At 41.7% G+C, this 23,106-nt stretch overlaps 1 protein-coding gene across 1 annotated transcript in view; it reads left to right on the top strand.

Moving 5' to 3' along the window:
- LOC122544294 (arf-GAP with coiled-coil, ANK repeat and PH domain-containing protein 2) overlaps positions 1-23,106 on the top strand; it is a 129,139-nt gene that overhangs the window by 66,213 nt on the left and 39,820 nt on the right. Inside the window, exons 4-10 of the mRNA XM_043683385.2 lie at positions 2,586-2,639; positions 3,914-3,972; positions 5,714-5,897; positions 9,701-9,745; positions 10,254-10,349; positions 15,876-15,950; positions 21,694-21,806. Of these exons, the coding sequence (XP_043539320.1) occupies positions 2,586-2,639; positions 3,914-3,972; positions 5,714-5,897; positions 9,701-9,745; positions 10,254-10,349; positions 15,876-15,950; positions 21,694-21,806 (626 nt within the window). The remainder of the gene's footprint in view (positions 1-2,585; positions 2,640-3,913; positions 3,973-5,713; positions 5,898-9,700; positions 9,746-10,253; positions 10,350-15,875; positions 15,951-21,693; positions 21,807-23,106) is intronic.

The following is a 23,106-nucleotide window of genomic DNA, read 5'->3' as shown; positions in this document are numbered from 1 at the left end:
TGTTTCTTCAACTACATCAAACAAAAATAACCCACTCCTGGGAAATTGAATGTGATTACAAGACTCTTTGTCCAGTTCTTAAAGAGAGCAGGTTAGAACCGAAAAGATAATGTTGATCGATGCTGAGGGAATGAGTGTATGCGTGTGTTTATTCTTTTATTCATTTAATTATTTTTCACTCCTTGTAATGAAGTGACAGTAAAACTAATTTTATTCATCCTGCAGGTGAAGCGTTATAACAATGGAGAAAAACCCTGCAGTGTTATTGAATGATTTTAATCTTTTAATTCCAAGAATGTGCGTGTTTCTTAAAGAAGAGTGCTACAAAGAGAAAAGGCCTGCAGATGTAAATTCAGTGCTGTTTGGCAAAGTCTTGTGTGGGACCCGTAGAATATCAGGAGAAAGTGTGGATTGCAGATGCTGGAAATGAGACTCAAGAGTGTGGTGCTGGAAAAGCACAGCAGAGAATGGAATAGTGTAGGTTAGATGGGCTTTAGATTGGTTTCACAGGGCAGTGCAACATTGAGGGCTGAAGGGCCTGTACTGCGCTGTAATGTTCTATGTTCAGAGGTCAGGCAGCATTCGAGAAGCAGGAGAAGCGACGTTTCGGGCATAAGCCCTTCATCAAGAAAGCCCTCCTGATGAAGGGCTTATGCCAGAAACATCGATTCTCCTGCTCCTTGGATGCTGCCTGACCGGCTGTGCTTTACCAGCACCACACTCTTGACCCATAGAATATCACTCCTGTACTGATATCTCAAACAGAGAGAGACAAAAAACAGAGAGAGGAAAAGATAAGAAAGGGGTTCTTCTCCAACTTCCTCCCCCCCACCCCCACCCCCACACACACCCTTCCCAGGAGGAAGCCATCTCTTTCAGATATTTATTTTGTGTTTTCCCTTCCAGGAATATACAAAGACAGGGTTAAAACCCAACTGCAACCCTGTTCTGTGTATACTGGTCGGATAAGATGTGGAAGAAAGTGTGCAAAAAGATTTGAGGATCAAGGCTTGGATTTGAGTGCTAGGATGCTATGAAAGTCATAGTGGACAGTGAGGAAAGTTAGCTAAGCTTACAAAGAGATCTTGATCAATTGGGTCAATGGACTGAGGAGTGGCAAATGGAGTTTAATTTGGAAAAATGCAAGGGATCACATTTTGGTAAAACAAACGAGGGCACGATTCTTACAATTAATGTTAAGGCCCTGGGTAATGTTGTGAAACAGAGAGACCTAGGGGTTCAGATACATAAATCTTTGAAATGTATGTCATATGTAGATAGGGGTTAAGAAGGCCTTTAGCTCGCTTGCCTTCATTGCTCAGACTTTTGAGTGTAGGAATTGGGACATCATGTTGGGGTTGTACAGGACATTGGTGAGGCCTCTTCTGGAGAACTGCAAACAGTTGTGCTCACTCTGCTATAGGAATGATATTATTAAATTAAAGAGAGTTCAGAAAATATTGACCAGGATGTTGCCAGGAATGGAAGGCTTAGGTTATAAAATTAGATTGGCACATTTTCCACTGGTACACAAGAGGTTGAAGGGACACAAAATCCTGAGGGACATGGATGAGGTGAATAGCAAGGATCTTTTCCCCAGGGTGGGGAGCTCAAAACTAGGGGGAATCTTTTTAATGAGAGCAGAAAGATCTTTTTAAAATGAAGGACATTTTTTTTAACACTCTGGGGTTTGTATGCAGAATGAACTGTCAAACGAAGTGGTGTATACAGGTGCAGTTACAACATTTAAAGGCATTTGGATGAGTCCATGAAGAGGAAAGGTTTGGAGGAATATGGGTCAAACACAGGCAAGTGATATTTGTTTGATTTGGGAACACAGTCGACATGGATTAGTTGTACCAAAGGGTCAGTTTCCATGTTGTATGACTCTTGTCACTCCTGCATTGCAGACAAATGAATTCTCTCACTCTGTGCACTAGAAACAGACTAGCCAGCAAGCTAGCTAGAAGAAAACTAAACACAAAGGATTCTCTCACTCTGCATTTTGCCAGTCATTCACTGTTCAAGGGATTAGGACAAGAAACTTTAGAGAAAGACATCCACAAGGGAGGGATCCCTTTCCAATTAAGTTTGTTGCAACTAACTGAGAGAGAGCATGAATAAAGAAGTGGAATCAGTTCATCGATCTTTACCTCAGCACGTAACAATTTGGGGTAACCTTTCCTGAACCGAAATAACTGAGTGACTCTTGTCCAATGTCTGATCGTGACAAAACAGGGAACCAAAGGCTTGGCTTAAGAAGCAAGGAGCATCTTAAAGGATAGAGGGATTGAGAGGCTGAGAGAAGGATTTTCATTTTGCATTCCCTCCCTTCAGGGATGAATTGACAATGGAATTCACAATGAGAGCATTTTGTGAGAAATAATTCCTGCTGATTTCTGCCAACATGAGTCCAACATGTTAGGAAGCTAGAGAGGTCAAAATTCTGTACATTTGTTATCAAAATGTCACTGATAAAATCAGCATCCCTTCACATTACCACTTTGCAACATTGAGCTACTAACTCCTTTCTCTGTTCTGCATTTTAAGCACTTCTCTTGACTTTTGACTTTTTGTTCATACAGGGATGTCTGGAGAAATTTTCAAACAGTCTAAGTAATATGATTGATCAGCACACGGTGAGTAACGGCACTGAATGTTTCCCAGAGCAAATTCATTCTCTTCTTGTTTACTAACTGCATTATTCCGAGTGGAAGACCTGACTTCTCATGAATTTATTACCAACCCCCAAAGGCAGAAAAATCGTAATGAGAAAAACAGAAAGGAAGTTAGCATGTGAAAAAGGGCGAAAGTATATGTGAGAAAGAAGAATGTGACAGAGGAAGATGGAATGTAGGAGGAAAACATGAAAGGAAGGAAAGAAAAACATGATGAGCTTGCATTGACAGGAATATAATAATGGGAGTGTATTAGTGCTGACAAGAAGTGGTTTCAAACCCAGCATTGCCATTCCATGGCTTGATGTACAGCTTTTCGAGGTTTGGATGTGAGTTGTTATATGCATGGAATGTTATGTTATGAAGATGTGGGTGTACTGTACCTTTAAGAGAGTTAAAAGCTGGCAGACCTACCTGACAGCACCAAGTTTTCTGAATAAGATACAATGTAACATGTGGTCCAGCAGCTAGGGTAGCTGGTTGCCTGGAGACAAAAACAAATTTGAATTAGGCCAATCAGTTTAAATTATACCCCAAAAAAAAACAAATTCCAATTCAGTTTGAATTTATTGTATTGACAATATTAAAAGCCAATGACCCAATCTGATCCTTTGGAGGTATAAGACCGGGGAAAATTGAACAGCTGGGGGAGAACTGCCACCTGACCAACAGATGTAGGCTGCTAGTCAGAACTCTCTGAGAGGTACCTGTCTAAAGAAAGCGTTTGCACAGAAAAAGACTTCGACACTGACCTGGAGAGCAAATCTGCAAAGAGAAGATTCAACAGCTGGCTGGTTTTGAAATTCGAATTTTTCTGTAAACCTTAGTTGGGGGTGGTTTCATTGGACTGGTATTATAGAAGGAAAAGTAAAAGATAGGTTAGAGGAAGGTGTTGTAAATATTTGTTGGCTAATTATTCTCTTTTATACTTTAAGAAATACAGTTGTTAATTTTTACTTTAAACACTTCTTGGTCTCTCGAATTTTCACAGACTACTGCACGGGATAAATCCTTTCTGTGTTGCTGGTTTAAATTAAGCAGGAGGGTTTACCGCGTGTTGTAACAGTTGCATTTCGACTCCATAGTTGATGAAGTAAATGAAGACATCTTTTAAATTATTAAACTCTCCCTTAAGTATCAAGAACAACGGTAAATGCACAAGGAATCTGCTGGTATCCTGCTTCCTTCACTGAGCTCTGCCAGAACTTCAAATGAGTGTTTCTTGTGTTTTTCAGACACTCATCGAGGTGATTCAGAAATCAGTCAAACAGCATTTGTATAGCTTCATCAAGGAGTGAGTACACTGAGCTGTGTTCCATCTGGTAACTTTAATGTTTGTGGATATGAGAGTCCAACTACTCATTCGGCAAAACTTAATCTCATCCTCAAGTGGGCTGGATATCAATTAAGGGGGTATCCATGTTGATTAGAAATATCAATAATTGAGTGTGAGGGTTCTTGTGGTGCAGTGGTAGTGTTCCCAATTCTGGATTAGAGTTCAAGTCACAACTGGTCCAGAAGTGTGTAATAACATATCTCAACAGGTCCATTAAAAATTATCTATAATTTGTTCTGAAACTGTAGGAAGCCTGTCACCTTTCCAACTGCTTGTGTCTTTAAGTCAGGGATTGGAAATGATACAGATGGTCTTCCCACTTTTAAATAACAACCAATAAAGTGACTTCATCCCCCTGTTGCATGCAAGTATTTTTCATCTATTGGTTCAGACATTTCACTCCCCTAGGCCAGGCAGGACTTGAATCAACATCGTCAGACCCACAGGTAGGGACATTACAACAGTGCTTCAAAACCCTCAATACTGCTTATAATCTATAGAAACCCCCTGACTGACTGCCTCTTTCCCTGTGCCCCTCAACAACCCATTCACCAGCACGTGTCCAATGTGCTTGTATCACTCACCCCTGTCTTGTGTTTGGTGCTCTGTGTCTACTCCCATGCTCACTGTACTCATTGATTCTGTTTGGAGTTACAAGCTACTTTCCCTCTGGCTAACAGTTCTTGAACTGCAATCAATCACGTCAAAGGGAGCCTTGGTTACAGACATGTAACTTCCTGATTGACAGGTAATCCAGTTGGATCTCCCAGAAATTAATATAATCACCCTGAGCTTTCTAGCCATTGGATTTGACATTAAATTCAGGCTGGTGTGCGTACAGCTTTACATCAGCATGTAAATATCTGTCTATGCATCCACCTGTTTCTTTCTGTTCAATTGTCTCATCTCTGCCTCTGTCAAGCCCATTGCTGTTCCTAAATATTCACCCAGGCATTTTATTAATATCAGAATCTGGACAGTCGTCCTTCTTCAGACTTCTTGACTGAATCATGATGGGACTTGCAAGATGTCAGGCACCTGTGAGGTTCAGTCCCACATAAAATACATCCTCACAAATTCATGATACAAATTAAAAGGATTACCAGAGTGTAGAACTGTTTATGGTTTCAGCACTGTAAACTAATTGAAGTACTGTAATCTGGAGGAATCACCATTTTTTTTAGCTTATTTTAATTCAGCGTTTTGGCAAAGCAACGGGCTTGAAAAGAATAATTTCACCAATCCTTCAAAGATAACTTGCACTGATTTAGATTTGATTCCCTACAGTGTGGGAACAGGCCATTTGGCCCAACAAGTCCACACCGATCCTCTGCAGAGTAACCCACCCCCCCTAAATCTACCCTTGACTAATGCACCTAATACTATGGGCAATTTCACATGACCAATTCACCAAACCTGCATACCTTTGGATTGTGGGAGGAAACCCTCGCAGACACTGGGAGAACGTGCAAACTCCACACAGACAGACGCCCAAGGCAGGAATCGAACCCAGGTCGCTAGCACTGTGAGGTAGCATGAGGTATATCACCCATAACTATGGTAGCGGTGGGATTTAGTATCTCTGGTTTAATAATGTGCTCCTGTGGATTAGTTACCAAAGGAGCTCTTCCTGATCATGAATTCACTTTTACCTTCTAGTCCCCAAATAATTTAATTCATTTTTATTTCTCTGTCGCAGGGATGTGAGGAAATTCAAGGAAACAAAAAAACATTTTGACAAGAGTAGTGAGGACCTAGAGAATGCACTGAATAGGAATGCCCAGGCACCCCCCAAGAAACAGCATGAGGTGGATGAAGCTACCAGTGCCCTCCTAACAGCTCGGAGGTCGTTCCGCCACGTTTCATTGGATTACGTACTCCAGGTGCGGAACCTTTTCAATACTGCCTTCTGGGAGGACACCATTGAGGCACTCAGCATGTACCGTCATTGCGTAAGATCAGTGCTGATCTGTATCTTAATTTCATTAATATATATTGGTTTCATAAACATCAACAGCCTTGTCTTAACAAAAATCCAGCAAGCTGTTTTGTAATCTGATTACAATTGATCTCCAAATGCAGTAGCCTTATTTTGAAATTGGCAGTTCCAGACTTCCACTGCCCTTTGTGTGGCGTGTTTTCTGATTTCACGCTGGGAAACCCAGTTCCAAATATACAACCTTCTGTACACATTACCCAGTGGAGGAATCAAACCCAACCCCTTCATTGGATAATTGCTCGCTAAGTGAGGACTGCAGATGCTGGAGAGTCAGGGTCGAAAAGTGTGGTGCTGGGGTCAGGCAGCAGCTGAGGAGCAGGAGAGTTGGCCTTTCGAGCACAAGCTCTTCCTGATGCAGGGTTTATGCCCAAAACGTTGACCCTCCTGCTCCTCGAATCCTGCCTGACTGGCTGTGCTTTGCCAGCGCCACACTTAAAAATGTAAACACTGTTAATTGATTCTACAGTATCCCTACGCCAACAATGGCATTCTCTTCTCATGCCACATTAAATTGTTGTCCCATTCTTTGTGTTTTCTGCATCCTATTTGTAATGACAGCAAAAAGAAAAGTTTTGACATCGTCTCCTTTTAATAATTTTTTAATTAACTTTAATCCATTAATCAGAATACTCCATTCCTGACTTGTCCAACAGACAAGTCAGGAATATGTTGAGTATTGAGGAGAGCTGATGCCTATCAGCTACTGAGTGGTTTCCCCACATCAGAAAATAACTTCTGATCCCAGGTGATGTTAACCCTGGATAAGGCAGATTCAAAGGTGCAACCTGGCTTGATCACGTATTTAGTTTCTGCAATTGATTATCATGGCGATTAGTCACTGAACATAAACACAAAAGTTCTTTAATAAAAGAATGCGTTTATTACAAAATAAGAAAATTAAACTATGTAAATGACAGTTTAGAAAGACCTTAACATAAACAACAAAACAAAGTTTCATTTTATTTCTCCACACAATATTTTTGCAGAATGCCAAATTCCAGTGCATTCTATCTCAACCCTTTAATTTCTTACTGAACTGACTCTTCTCAGTTCTTCTCCTTGGACTGCTGAGACATTTCAATCAAATTCTTTCTGACTCCGTTGGCATTAATTTTTTTTAAAATTCTGATGGTCTATCAACTTGAAAACTTCCAAAGGAATTTTCATGTCTTGTGGGTCTCATAAACTAAAACCTTTTTGGATGGATGACTAATTTTCCTGAAGAGGAAGCTGGTCTCCCTGCTGAACTGAACTTCTGATTCTTCGGAACTGAAGTCATAGTGGAATTAAGGGCATCTGGTCTGCATTCTCTGTCATAAACTCAGCAGTATAAACGTTCCATCACAGCACAGCACAGTTGTCCTGCTCCTCATTTGACTGAATCACATGCCTTGCTGGAAGTTATGGAGGGAGTCCTCCCAGGCTCTCAAAACTTTGGAACTGGCAAATCAATCAGAAAATAATGCGAAAACAGAAATGCAGGTTCTTGGCAGTGAGAGAAAAGGGTTTGATTTTCCACCCAAGATTTTAATGCCCAGATGAGAATCTTGCTAGTTAGTGACAAATGAACTATTTGCATAAATTAATGTTTCTTTATTATCAAATCTCACCACTTTTTTCCACACTTTGCTATTTTACCAGGCTGTGGAGATAATATGCATGGTGACAATTCCCAACAGGAAAATTTTGAATGGCAGCTACAGCTTGCTGGCATGATCTCTGCATCTCCACCTGGGTAATCATTGCCAGCATGATTGATACGCAGTTATTACCCAAAGGGAGGTTGGCAATGACAAAGCAGCAACTTCACCGTATCATAATGGCTCATCTCGAACTCACTTACTCTGCAATTCAGCACTTCAGAGCTCACTGGCACCTGACATCGCAACACTGCTGCCAGGTCACTTTGGACGCAGGAATGGACACCCATTTCCTGCATTTGAACAGGGTGCACCTTGGTCCTGGGGTTGCTTTCTCAGTGATCACTTATCTTGGACCTACTTGGATGTTCACAGACCTCTGCCTTGCCTTCTGCTTTCAGCACAGACAAATAGCCAGGCAGCTTGTCATGTTTGGCAGCAATGAACAGTGAAGGGGGGCTGAGCTGTCATCAGTCAAGGAAGGTTGTCAGGGAAGTGAGTGGGCAGGGAATGCAGAAGCCAGGAAAGTTAGTTGGGGGGAGGGGAGGTGGGCATGGGGAGTGGGTGACAGTCATTGAGGGAAGATAGTGCAAGCAACAATTGGGAATGCTAGACCATGGAGCTTTGTAGGATGTAAGTGCAATGTTAGAGTGTATTTCAGGTCACCAAGTGAAGATGGTGACACTTACCTTTGCGGAGTGAGGAAGGTCATTAAACGTCATGTGACATTGGCTGTGCATTCCTCCAGACTGTGGACACCACACTGACCTGAATGACTACTTCAAACCAAGCTGGCAGCATTAGAGATGATGTGTAGCTTGGATATAGATATGGCACTTGTGGCATGAACACCTGAAGGTCCTGGAACCAGCAAGCATTTTGCTACTGCTGAGTAGAAGGTAGTACAGAACTGATACCATACAGACATGCTGCACACCTGATGAGATGAGCAGTGTAAAATTAGATGAGAAAGGTTGTGAGATCTCTCAGAGAGAAACCCTTCATTGAACTCCATGAAATTACACTTAATTGATTTTTGGAAAAATTCAGTCCTTATTTCTCAGGCTCATTGTTCTGAATGGGTTTTTGATTAAAAAAAAACACTTTCGCAGAATTGAAAACGTAGTGATTGTGATGAGGTCAGTCAAGTAGACCTCATAGGATATAAGTTCCCTGATTGGGGCTATTAACCTGGTCCGATCAGGGAGCTCTGGCTGACAGATATACACAGGTGTGTCAGAGGTTCTGCTCATTGAGGAAGTTAGACCAGTGTGAAACACTATACGTGTGAAAATACAAGGTAACATGGTGACGGGATACCAGCCTCTGTGGAGTTATTTTAGAAATTACATCTATTTATATCTTGAAAATCCAACTGCCAAATTTTGATAATGTTATACATATATGTCACACTTTCAAAAATCCAGAAAGGAAGTAACCATAATAGTTAATGAAAAAAATGGAAATTTCACAGAGGAACTGGGAGCATTTAGAGTCATAGAGATGTACAGCACGGAACCAGACCCTTCGGTCCAACCCGTCCATGCCGATCAGATATCCCAACCCAATCTAGTCCCACCTGCCAGCACCTGGCCCATATCCCTCCAAACCCTTCCTATTCATATACCCATCCAGATGCCTTTTAACTGTTGCAATCGCACTAGCCTCCACCATTTATTGGGACAAATGGAGTTCTGCTCTATAACTAGTCCCATGCTATACCTCCCCTTGGAGCATTTTACGGGCACAGTTTAGTGAGAAATTTTCACTATCTTAAGCTCTTGCTGTACCTGATGAAGGGGTTATGCTTGAAACGTTAATCCTCCTGCTCCTCGGATGCTGCCTGATCTGATGGGCTTTTCCAGTACCACACTCTGGACTCTGATCTCCAGAATCTGCAGTCCTCACTTTCTCCCTCTTGCTGTACAGGCCCTGGGAGTGTTTAATGGGACAAATAGATGGAGGTCTGCATCTAAACTGGGTTAAAACCATCAATTCATTTTTTAAAAAATGTCTTGACATATTTTTCTGTCTTACTTCCTTCCAGATAAATGTTATTCAAGCAAAGAAGAAGAATGAGATGTTACAGTTTGTAAGTATGGTCTTGACCTTAATTCCTCCCACTTTTGGTCAACTTTTGGGTGAGATGGGTCCTTAGAGATATGTTATTTTGAAAGACTGTCCTGTTTCTGGTATGTCAGAATTATACAATGGCGTAACTTCACATACATGTTCTGGTACCTGAGGCAGACAGCTGTATTGGTAACATGCATCATTAAAATTACAGCTCAGCCAATTCTATCCTCTAACAAAGTGTTATTTCCAAAGAATAATCTATAAATGGTAACTGACCTCTCCCCTTTGGATCCCAACTATGGCACACTGACAACGATCATAGAACCCCAAAGGAGGTCAGATATATGTCCACATGAAGAATGCAATGTATCTTCGACAGAGTCCCACACTAAATGGGCAATACCCACATCCAATGGGTCACATATGCATCAATTATTTTAAATTATTGAAATGGTTTTGGCATTTTTGGGTGACTGCAACTGTGATTTCCTGTGCTGCCTGAATTTTGATCTGATTGGTTCCAGATGGTGTCACTCATGGATGCACAGTCTAGCTTCTTTACTCAGGGCTTTAATACATTCAAGAGCATCGAAGCTTACAAGAAACAGCTTGCAGAGCAGGTATGGTGTGAAGCTTTTGAAGTGTTCTAGTATTTTGCTCTTGGTCATTCACCAACAGAGATTTTAAATGTGATTTTATGGGATGAATGCATTGCCGACAAGACAGGCATTTGTGGCCCATCCCTAACTGTCCTTTAAGTTGCTTGTTGGGCCATTTAATAGAATCAGCAATGTTGTATAAGGTAATGGTACTGAACCAATTAATGTGCAAGTTGCGTTAGCTCCATCCAATCTGATGTCACCTAAGTCTGATGGAGAAATAGTTAGTTTAACATTGGCTACTGTTGCAACCAACGCTAAAGGAGTAAACTGTTGCTTAACTTCATGGCTCATAACTTAAATAAAAATATATTTACCAATTACAAAGTTGTCCAATTAAATACCTTTCAGGATCAAATTTTGTATAATATCTATCAACCCTGGTTCTCTTAATGGACTCAAAGTTACTGAATTATTATCAAATAATTATATTCAAGGAAATGCAATAAATTACAGGTAGTATCAGCATAACAGGAGAGTTGTGTTCCTCTGCAAATTCACACTACAGAAAATCGTGCTATGGAAAACCGCTGTAGAGAATCGCTTTGTAGAAGATCGCTATAAAAATATCACTATACCTGTTCAGTAGAAAGTTCGTGTTATCCAAACAGCAACCACAATTTGTCAAACATGTTATACCCAGTCCGTGTTGACAAAACACACATAATACCAGAATGTGCTGTATTAGCATAGCCAATAATATGAATTGAACTGAATTGAATTGAATTTATTGTCACGTGTACTGAGACACAGTGAAAAGCTTTGTCTTGTGAGCAATACAGGCAGATCACAGAGTTAAGTAACATAGATAAGTAAATAATAGATAAACTGCAGTAAAAACAAAAAACACAGGTACAGGCGAATGTTAAGAGTTTGTGAGTTCATTCAGTATTCTAACAACAATAGAGTAGAAACTGTTTCGAAACCGGCTGGTGTGTGTGTTCAGGCTTCTGTACCTTCTCCCCGATGGTAGAGGTTGTAGAAAAACATTGCCAGGGTGGGATGGATCTTTGAGAATGCTGGTGGCCTTACCTTGACAGCGGGCCTTGTAGATGGATTCTATAGATGGGAGGTTGGCCTTTGTGATTGTCTGGGCCGAGTTCACTGCTCTCTGTAACCATCTCCGATCTCGAATGGTACAGTTGCCATCCCAAGTAGTGATACATCCATGTAAATGTGCAAATATAAATGTTAATCCTTCTAAATAACCCAAAACAGACACAAAAGTAAACTAGTAAAAATTAATTTCTTACTGCAAAGGTTCACTTTAAAAGAAAATAACACTTTATGGCAATTAGAGTAACTGCTGAACATAAAAGTACAAGACAAAGAATGTTCCAAAGTATATCATTCTGATGTTTTGGCATGTGCAGTCAAGTCACTAATCACACCGAGTTGTTTCTGGAGCCTGATGAGACACCGTTTGCTTGGAAAATTCCATAAATTGAGACAAAGAGGGACACCACTTTAACCAGGACAACACACACATCCTAGGACGGGCAAAACTAAGATACGCGCAAGAATTCTTAGACGCATGGCAATCTAACCAGAATTCCATCAATTAACACATCGACATAGATCCTACCAATTTTTCTTGAAAAAAAATTATGTCACCCACCTTAAGAAAAGACCGATCAATAGAGAGGCGGGACATAACACCAGTTTTTGACCGGACACTTTCACTGATGATGTTACCCAGTATGGTGACGAAATGTCTGAAAATAAACCTTCCAGCTCAGTCAGCTAACTTACTTACCGGTCTGAACAGTTTATTCAATTACTCATTCAGAAGAACAAATAGATTTCACCCTGAACTCACCAAGTGGGCTCTTTACAGAGAAGAGGAAAGGTCAGCTGGACAGCTCTTCTTCAAAGGCATGATGTTCCCGAATGAATTCCAAAATACCCAAACACTCCCCATCTAGTTACTGTTCAAACAGCCCCAATAAAGCAAGCTGATGTCATAAGCCTTCTGATTTCTAGCAAGCTTTACTTAAGTGTCCAATGTTGACAATGACTTTTCAATGACTTGTTTGGAAGAATTAACTCCAGGTATTTCCACAAAGGCTTCAAAGCCTCATTATTAGTTATGAAGTGCCTTCTAAGCAGTGTCAGAAGTCACACAACAAAATGCAACAGGTTTATTTGACATCATTATCTCTCTGCATATAAATTCTGTGCCTGTGCGCTTCCCTGTTCCTGAAAGAGTAACGCTCCTGAAGCTTGTGATTTCAAATAAACCTGTTGGACTATAGCTTGGTGTTGGGTGAATTCTGACTTTGTCCACCTCAGTTCAACACCGCCACCTCCTTATCATGGCTACCATCAACATTCGAAATAATGGATTGTAGTAATTATGCCTCACCAGATAAGGTTATTTGTAACTATTGTTATATTGCAATAAACTGCACCCTGTTATGTAAAACATATGCCTCTCCCTAAGACTCGACAGTGGTCTATCCTCAACAACAGATTATTAGGCAGGTGGTCAAGATGGACTACAAGTTCAACAGCTTCCTCATGGTTGACTGGTTAGCACAGTTAGATCACATGGAATACAGGGAGAACTAGCCATTTGGATACAGAACTGGCTCAAAGGTAGAAGACAGAGGGTGGTGGTGGTGGAAGGTTGTTTTTCAGACTGGAGGCCTGTGATCAGTGGAGTGCCACAAGGATCAGTGCTGGGTCCACTACTTTTCATCATTTATATAAATGATTTAGGTGTGAACACAGGAGGTATAGTTAATAAGTTTGCAGATAAAATTGGAGGTGTATCTGACAGAAAAGGAGGTTACTTCAGAATACAACGGGACCTTGATCAGATGGGCCAATGGGCTGAGGGATGGCAGATGGAGTTTAATTTAGAAAAATGTGAGGTGCTGCATTTCAGAAAAGCAGATCAGGGCAGGACTTATACACTTAATGGTAAGATCCTGGGGATTGTTGCTGAACAAAGAGACCTTAGAGTGCAGGTTCATAGCTCCTTGAAAGTGCAGGTAGACAGAATAGTGAAGAAGGCATTTGGTATGCTTGCCTTTATTGGTCAGAGCATTGAGTATAGGAGTTGGGAGGTCATGTTGTGACTGTACAGAACATTGGTTAGGCCACTTTTGGAATACTGCGTGCAATTCTGGTCTCCCTGCTATGGGAAGGATGCTGTGAAACATGAAAGGGTTCAGAAAAGATTTACAAGGATGTTGCCAGGGTTGGAGGATTTGAGCTATAGGGAGAGGCTGAACAGGCTGGGGCTGTTTTCTCTGGAGCGTCGCAGAGGCTGAGGGGTGACCTTATAGAGGTTTATAAAATCATGAGGGGCATGAATAGGGTGAATCGCCAAAGGCTTTTCCCTGGGGTGGGGGAGTCCAGAACTAGAGGGCATAGGTTTAGGGTGAGAGGGGAAAATTTAAAAGGGACCTCAAGGGCAACTTTTTCACACAGAGGGTGATGCGTGTATGGAGTGAGCTGCCAGAGGAAGTGGTGGAGGCTGGTACAATTACAGCATTTAAAAGGCATCTGGATGGGTATATGAATAGGAAAGGGTTTAGAGGGATATGGACAAATGCTGGCAAATGGGACTAGATTAATTTAGGATATCTGGTCGGCATGGACGAGTTGAACTGAATGGTCTGTTTCCTTGCGTTGGTGTTCATGTGAAACTCAGTACAGAACAAAACAGAAGCTTTTACATCTATGCTGTGGTCTCCATGGAGAGGGATCATGTGGTGTTCATCAGCATGATAAAAGCCTTTAGAAACTGGTGAGAACCACAGGGTTGGATCATCACCTTAGATGACATTATTTTCAATCTGATAAGTTTCTGTTGTTATGGAGTAGGCCAGACCACTCAAAACACTTAAGCAGGCAGCCCCAGACCATAACTTTGCAATTTCTTTCAGTAAGTGTCCAGTGAACATTACCCGGAGTAAGTTAGCGAGGTTGACTACTAGATTTTAAAACAGACAAAAATTTATTCACAAAATTACACCATGAAACACAAAGAACAGAATAATGAACCCCTACAGAACTCAGTCTATCCAACCTAGACTTAATTAGGCTGTTCCGAATATACTAAAAAGTCCCAATATGCGACTCCCTGTAAAACCCAATATAAATGGAACACATGTTTATAGATTGAAGTTGAAGGGTAGAACAGAGAGAGAGTTTCCACACAGGTCCCTGTTGAGCTTCCCAGTTTAAGACTAAACTACAACTGCTCAGCCCAGCTCAGCTAGAGAGCTGACCACTCCTCTTTCTTTATACATGGCACTTCTAAAACATTACCACTTTGGCCTGAAGTCTCATCTCTGTACCAAATCGGAGTCCAGTCCAGTTTATTGCCCCTCTGAAAAAAATCAAGGACAGAGTCTCCTTGAGCCAAGGAACAGCCTTTAGGGGAAAAAAAGGGACCAGAATTTGTGTCACTATTAATTGGCAGTTTGTATTTTTGATGCAGTATCCTATTAGGGGCTGTTGCCACTGTGGTGTTGGAAAAGCACAGCAAGTCAGACAGCATCTGAGGAGCAGGAAAATCGACGTTTCGGGCAAAAGCCTTTCATCAGGCTTAAAGGGTGTTTGCCCGAAATGTCGATTCTCCTGCTCCTCAGGTGCTGCCTGAACTAGATTTTAAGCTTGTTTAAAAATGTAGATTGGAGGCTGATGGCACACAATGGAACAATGGTTATGCCATAAGTTAGTTATCTAGCTGCCCAGGATAACTCTATGGGGACATAAGTGCAAAGCACACTATGGCAGCTGGTGAAATTCAAATTTAATTAACGTCAAAGAAAAGTTTTAAAAACAACTAGTCCTAGAATTGGTGATCATAAAATCAGTATCGATTGTTATAAAAGCCAATCTGGTTCACTGATAACCTTTTCCTGTCCTTACCTACTCTGACTGAAACGTGGCTCCAGCCCCATAGCAATGTGGTTAACTCTTTTGCCTTACCAATGGATGTCTAACCTGATTCAAAGTTAAAAATCACACTGAACCAAGTTATAGTCCAATCTGATTCAAGATTTGTTTTAAAAAGAGTACAAAGAATTGGTGGCCACACTCTGCCCCAACCATTAGCCAGTTGTGGTTGGTCCCACAGTGTATCCAACAGGAATAATCAATCACGTGTACCTCCTGCTGAGTGCTATTGAGCGACACTGCACATTCACATAAGACAGTCTTTAACTATCAAACTAAGAACTTCAGAGATGTTCCTTTTTGTAGAGCAGAGAGAGAATGTGGAACTCACATCAGTGTGAACTAGATCAGGTGAGGGCAGGTTCACACCTAACTGCAGTATCCTCTCCAGGCAAGTATCACGTAAACACTCATATATGAAGGATGGGTCCATGGTGAAGATACTGTGTGAGGGAACCAAGAGAAAACATCAGCATCTTCAGTAGGAAGTGAAAAGGAAGGCCTCCTTTTTAAAAAGACAATGACTAATTTTCCGTGTTGTTTTCAATGATGTTTGCTTCTCTCTTCTTGCAGTTGCATCAGCTGGTGTTGAATTCAGCAAGAGATAAACGAGACATGGAACAGAGGCATGCCACTATCAAGCAGAAGGTGAGGCATAGGAATATCAAGCTGTTGGGTATTCATACCATAAATCACAGAGCTACATCAGAGCCCCATACTGAAATGAGCAATACTGTTTTGAGTTTTTTTGTACCTTTGTGACGTTGCATGAGGGTGATTTTAATTCATTGACTAACTAACTATAGACACCCTTCTCTCCACACCAATAATTTCTGCCCATTGTCCTATCAATCACATTCAGATCTGGTACATCACAGGGTTAGATACAGAGTAAGGCTTATTCTGCATGATTTCATCAAATATACCCAGGGCAGTTGGTAAGATTTTGGAGTCCTTTGTGAAGGATGTCATTTCTGAAAACTTGGAAGTGTATGTTAAAATAGGCCAAAATCAGCATGATTTCATCAAGGGGAGGTCATGCCCGACAAATCTGTTAGGATTCTTTTGAGAAGGTAATGAGCAGATTAGACCAAGGAGAGCCAATGGATGTTATCGACCTGGACTTCCAGAAGGCCTTTGACAAGGTGCCGCACAGGAGGCTGCTATGTAAGATAAGGACCCATGGTGTCAGAGGCATGGTGCTGGCATGGATAGAAGTTTAGCTGTCTGGCAGAGAGTGGAGATAAAAGGGTCCTTCTCAGGATGGCAGCAGGTGACTAATGGTGTTCCATGAGGCTCAGTGTTGGGACCACAACTTTTCACTTTTTGCATTCATGACCAAATGAAGGAACTGAGAGCATTCTGGCTAGGGTTTTAGCAGGTAGAATAAAGGAGAACCCTAAAGCTTTCTATAGGTATGTTAGGAATAAAAGGATGACGAGGGTAGGAATGGGCCAGTCAAAGGCAGAAGTGGGAAGTTGAGTGTGGACCCTGTGGAGATCAGAGAGGTGCTAAATGAACATTTCTCATCAGTTTTCACTCAGGAAAATGAGAATATTGAAGAGGAGAAGAATGAGATATGAGATATTAGGCGAGAAAGGATCAAGGTTAGTTACGAAAAGGTGTTATCAATTTTAGAAGGAGTGAAAGCAGACAAGTCCCCTGGGCCGGATGGGATTTATCCGAGGGTTCTCTGGGAAGCTAGGGAGGAGATAGTGAAGCCTTTGGCTTTGATATTTGAGTTGTCATTGTCTACAGGACTGGAGGATTACAAATGTGCCCTTATTAAAGAAGGGCAGGAGAGGTGACCCAGGTAATTATAAACCACTGAGCCTTACTTCTGTTGTAGGAAAGGCTTTGGAAAGGATTATAAGAGCAAAGATTTATAATCATCTAGCAAACAACAATTTGATTTCAGATAGTCAACATGGTTTCGTCAAGGGCAGGTCATGTCTCACAAACCTCATTGAGTTTTTTGAGAAGGTGACCAAGCATGTAGATGAGGGTAGGGCAGTTGACGTGGCATACATGGACTTCAGTAAAGTCTTTGATAAAGTTCCACATGGTAGGCTGTTGGAGAAAATGCAGAGGCATGGGATTGAGGGTGATTTAGCAGTTTGGATTAGAAACTGGCTTTCTGAAAGAAGGCAGCGAGTGGTGGTTGATGGAAAATATTCAGCATAGAGTCCGGTTACAAGTGGTGTGCCACAAGTGGGACCACTGCTGTTTGTCATTTTTATAAATGACTTAGACACAGGCATAGGTGGATGGATTAGTAAGTTTGCAGATGACACTAAAGTCAGTAGAGTAGTGGACAGCGTGGAAGAATGTTACAGGTTGCAGGGGGACTTGGATAAACTGCAGAATTGGACTGAGAGGTGGCAAATGGAGTTCAATGCAGATAAATGTGAGGTGATTTAATTTGGGAAGAATAACAGGGAGGCAGAGTACTGGGTCAATGGAAAGATTCTTGGTAGTGTGGATGTGCAGAAGGATCTTGGAGTCCATGTACACAGATCCCTGAAAGTTGCTACCCAGGTTGATAGGGCTGTTAAGAAGGCATACGGTGTGTTAGTTTTCATTGGTAGAGGGATTGAGTTCCAGAACCGCAATGTCATGCTGCAACTATACAAAATGCTAGTGCGGCCACACTTGGAATATTCTGGTCGTCCCATTAGAGGAAGGATGTGGAAGCATTGGAAAAGATGCAGAGGAGATTTACCAGGATGTTGCCTGGTCTGGAGGGAAGATCTTATGAGGAAAGGCTGAGAGACTTGAGTCTGTTCTCAATGGAAAGAGAAGGCTAAGAGGGGATTTGATAGAGACATACGAGATCATCAGAGGATTAGATAGGGTAGACAGTGAAAGTCTTTTTCCTAGGATGATGACGTCAGCTTGTACGAGGGGGCATAGCTACAAATTGAAGGGCGATAGATTTAAGACAGATATCAGAGGAAGGTTCTTCACTCAGAGAGTGGTGAGGGCGTGGAATACCCGAATTGCCACATTAGGGAGATTTAAACAATCCTTAGATAAGCACATGGATGATGATGGGATAGTGTAGGGGGATGAGCTTAGAATGGTTCACAGGGTGGCACAACATCGAGGGCCAAAGGGCCTGTTCTGCGCGGTATTGTTCTATGTTCTATGTTCTAAGTCTGCAGATGATACAAAGGAAGATAGAGGGACAGGTAGCATTGAGGAGGCGGGGAGGTTGCAGAAGGACTTAGACAGGTTAGGAGAGTGGACAAAGAAATGGTAGATGGAATACAACATGCGGTCATGCATTTTGATCAGAAGATTAGAGGCATTGAATATTTTCTAAATGGGAGAAAATTCAGAAATCTGAAGTGCAAAGGAACTTGGGAGTTGATGTCCAGGATTCTCTCAAGGTAAACTTGCAGGTTGAGTCGGTAATTAGAAAGGCACAGACACATTTATTTTGTGAGGACTTGAATTTCAAAGCAAGGATGTACTTCTGAGGCTCTCTAAGGCTCTGGTCAGACCACATTTGGAGTATTGTGAGTAATTTTGGGCCCCATATCTCAGGAAGGATGTACTGGCCCTGGTCCACAGGAGGTTCACGACATGATTCCAGAAATAAAAGGCTTAACATATGAGGAATGTTTGAGGATTCTAGGTCTACACTCGTGAGAGTTTAAAGGATGGGGATGGGGGGGGGTGTGTGTGGAATATAATTGAAACTTGCAGAATACTGAATGGCCTGGACAGAGTGAATGTTGGGAAGACGTTTCCATTGGTAGGAGAGACGAGGACCTGACGACACAGCCTTAGCGTAAAGGGAAGTCCTTTTAGAACGGAGTTAAGGAGAAACGTCTTCAACCAGAGTGTGGGGAATCAATGGAATTCACTGCCACAGAAGGCTGTGGACGCCATTCACTGAGTATACGTAAGACTGAAATAGGTTCTTGATATCAAGGGGATTAAAGGTTACAGGGAGAAAGCAGGAGAATGGGAATGGGAGACTTATCAGCCATGGTGGAGCAGACTTGATGGGCCAAATGGCCAAATTTCTATGTCTTATGGTCTAAAGTCCATGTTAGACTCAACATTTTAACTCTGTTTCCCTCTCCATAGATTCTGCCAAATTTGGTGAGTCTCTTCAGCACTTTCTGTTTACATTTCAGCACAAAGTTTGGTATTCTCTTTCCCACTGTCCCTATCAAAAGCTCCCAGGATAGGTAGGATGTGGCTTGGATTCAGAGTAAAGGTCTCTCTGTGCTCAACACTCTCTCAGGGCAGGGACATTGCAGAAAAGGGAGTTAGTTGAGAAAAAACAAAAAAGATTAAGATATCAAAACCCCTAGTTTCTCAGTATGATTCTACAGCAGACTCTCGTGATAAATTCCCTAAAAACTCAAGAAATGGTGCTGGGCCCACTACTTTTCGTGATTTATGTGAATCAATTGGATGTGAACATAGAAGATACAGTTAGTAAGTTTGCAGATGACACCAAAATTGGAGGTGTAGTGGACAGTGAAGAAGGTTACCTCAGATTACAAGATCCTGACCAGATGGGCCAATGGGCTGAGGAGTAGCAGATGGAGTTTAATTCAGATAAATGCGAGGTGCTGCATTTTGGAAAGGCAAATCAGAGCAGGACTTATACACTTCGTGGTAAGGTCCTGGGGAGTGTTGCTGAACAATGAGAACTCGGAGTGCAGGTTCATACTTTCTTGAAAGTAGAGTCACAGGTAGATAGGATAGTGAAGAAGGCATTTAGTATGCTTTCCTTTATTGGTCAGAGTATTGAGTATAGGAGTTGGAGGTTATGCTGCGACTATACAGGATATTGGTTAGGCCACTTTTGGAATATTGCGTGCAATTCTGGTCTTCTTCCTATCGGATGGATGTTGTGAAACTTGAAAGGGTTCAGAAAAGATTTACAAGGATGTTGCCAGGGTTGGAGCTATAGGGAGAGCTGAATAGGCTGGAACGTCAGAGGCTGAGGGGTGACCTTATAGAGGTTTATAAAATCATGATGGGCATGGATAGGATAAATAGACAAAGTCTTTTCCCATGGATGGGGGAGTCCAGAACTAGAGGGCATAGGTTTAGAGTGAGAGGGAAAAGCTATAAAAGGGATCTCAGGGGCAATGTTTTCACGCAGAGAGTGGTGTGTGTATGGAATGAGCTGCCTGAGGAAGTGGTGGAGGCTGGTACAATTTTAGTATTTAAAAGGCATCTGGATTGGTATATGAACAGGAAGGATTTAAAGGGATATGGGCCAAGTGCTGGCAAATGGGCCTATATTAGATTAGGATAATTGGTTGGCATGGACAAGTTGGACGGACGGGACTGTTTCTGTGCTGTATATGACTGTGACTGTAAATGGTATGACACTTCATTATTATTTGAAATTTATGAATTGTACATCAGGAATAGGCAAGATTGTTTGAAATCAAACTCCCTGTTCCTTCCCCACTTCACTTCAATCTGCCCGGAGGTCAATTAAAACGTGTCATCCATAAATCAGATAATGCCCTACCACTTTACTTTCCCATCTTTTTCTTCCTTGCCTGTTCAAGTTATTTCAATCAACCTGTTTGAACATGTTATGCTACAAATCCAGGGCTAGAGGGATTTAGACCTGTGCCTCCTGCTCAGAGGTAGAGACGCTACCACAGCATCACAATAGCCTGTATCTCCGGGACTATTATATCCTGGCTACGCATGAGTCATAACCAACATCAATTAGCTCTCACTGCTTTAATGTCTTAAACCTCTGCCCCCTGAAGATTATAGAAATGCAAACAGTTGTGGACCGATTACTCCAAGGAGTGCAAGTTTTGTTACAGCTGTAAAATGCTCTCACTAGACTGTGTGTTTGGAGTATTTGCCTTCTGCTCTCTACCTTGAAGCAGGTGCAGTGCTGAGTCACTAGACTCACGTGTTTTAATAAAAAGACTGTTTGCAAAGACAAAGTTAAAATCCTGTTGAGTTTGGAGACTCAATGGATAATTTAATTGAGTTTTAAGACAATTTAAGAAATTGCACAAATGAAAAAGAGAGAAATTGTTCCCTCTCTTGAGAGAAGCCCAGAAAAAGAAAACATAACCTTGAAATTTGACTTTGGCCATTCAGTGATGATATCAGGAAGCCTTTTTTTCATTTAAAGTGCTGTGGAAATCTGAAGTCTTCTCCCCCAAAAAGCAGTTGAAGTTGGGAATTAATTATCAATATCGAAACTTAAATCAAAAAAGGTATCATAGATGATGAAACTAAAACAAATAGAATTAAGATATATATCAGCTCTGATTAAACTGAATGGCAAAGACGCAGAGGATTGAAATTCCTCCTCCCGTCTGAAAGAGTAGGATGCTTATTTGAACTGTTGCTGGTTTAATTAAACATTTTTTACTTTCAACAGGATGTGTTTTATGATGATTTGGCAGTGGAGTTTAATATAGAGGCTCCAAATGGTGTGGTTATGGAGGGTTATCTGTATAAACGAGCTAGCAACGCCTTCAAAACTTGGAACAGGTACTGTAAATATCTTCTACTTGTAGTTTGAAATATGCGCAAAGATGTATCAACTGTCTACTGCAAAGGGTGAGGCCTCGAAATGCTGGTTCTGCTCCCGTCACTCAAAACTCCTTTCTCGCCATTGCGTTAGACAGGCTTTTATGATTCAGCGGAACTTGCGAAATTTCTCAGCACTGTATCCTTCTTTTGTTTATTTTACCTTTCCTATCAGTGTTCTCTAAACTTTCTTCCTTCTGGTTCTTTCCTCCAGAAGTTACTGGAGGGTGATCTAGTGGAGGCTAGAATAGGATAGATAGAGTAGGCACAGAGAAGATACTAAATTTGTTAGGGAGTCCAAAACTAGAATCCACAAAATGTAGACAGTATTCAATAAATCTAATACGGAATTCAGGAGAAATGTTAATACTCATTTGGATTATTCCCAGTGCCACATGTTAGTGAAAGTAGGAATAGGAGGACAGGGCAGATGAATGCACGGCTGAGGAGCTGGTGCAGGGGCAGGGATTCAGATTTTTGGATCCTTGAGATCCCTTCTGGGGAAGAGACGACCTGTACAAGGACAGGTTGCACCTGAACTATAGGGGGAACCAATATCCCAGTGGGAGGGTTTGCTCATGCTGTTTGGGAGGGTTTAAATAAGTCTGCTGGGGGGTGGGTCCCTAAGCAGTAGTGAGAGAAGAGAGAAGGTTGAGGCTGGTACAGAGTTTAAGGGGAGCAAGTTAAAGAGACAAGGCAGGCGGGAGCACGGTAGAGAGCGAGATAAGACTGATGAACTAAACTGCATTTATTTCAATGCAAGATGCCTGACAGGTACGGCAGATGAATGCAGGGCATGAATGGGAACATGGGAATAGAATATCACAGCTATGACAGAAAAGTGGCTGAGGGAAAGACAAGACTGGCAGCTCAATGTTCTGGGCTATAGATGTTAATAGGATAGAAAGGGAAGCAAGAGAAGAGGAGGAGTGGTGTTTTTGACTAGGGAAATAAGAGAATGATCACCTTGATAGTCAGTCAGTGAGAAATTGAGGAAGCAAATATGTGTGGAGATCTCCAATATCAGTAAGAATAACAGGATTGTATTAAGACAACACCAGGTTAGAGTCAACACTGTGGTGTTGGAAAAGCACAGCAGGTCAGGCAACATCTGAGGAGCAGAAGAATCGATGTTTCAGGCAAAAGCCCTTCATCAGGATGATGCTGGATGATTACAGATATTGAGGCTCTGTTCAACAAAAAGGAGGCATTCGTCAGGTATAGACAACTGGGATCTGGTGAATCCCTTGGAGTGTAGGGG

Source organism: Chiloscyllium plagiosum, unplaced genomic scaffold (assembly GCF_037043375.1).
Source record: "Chiloscyllium plagiosum isolate Xiang-an unplaced genomic scaffold, Cpla_swu_hap1 HiC_scaffold_44, whole genome shotgun sequence".
Classification (NCBI taxonomy): Eukaryota; Metazoa; Chordata; class Chondrichthyes; order Orectolobiformes; family Hemiscylliidae; genus Chiloscyllium; species Chiloscyllium plagiosum.
This window is presented reverse-complemented; position numbering and strand designations above follow the sequence as displayed.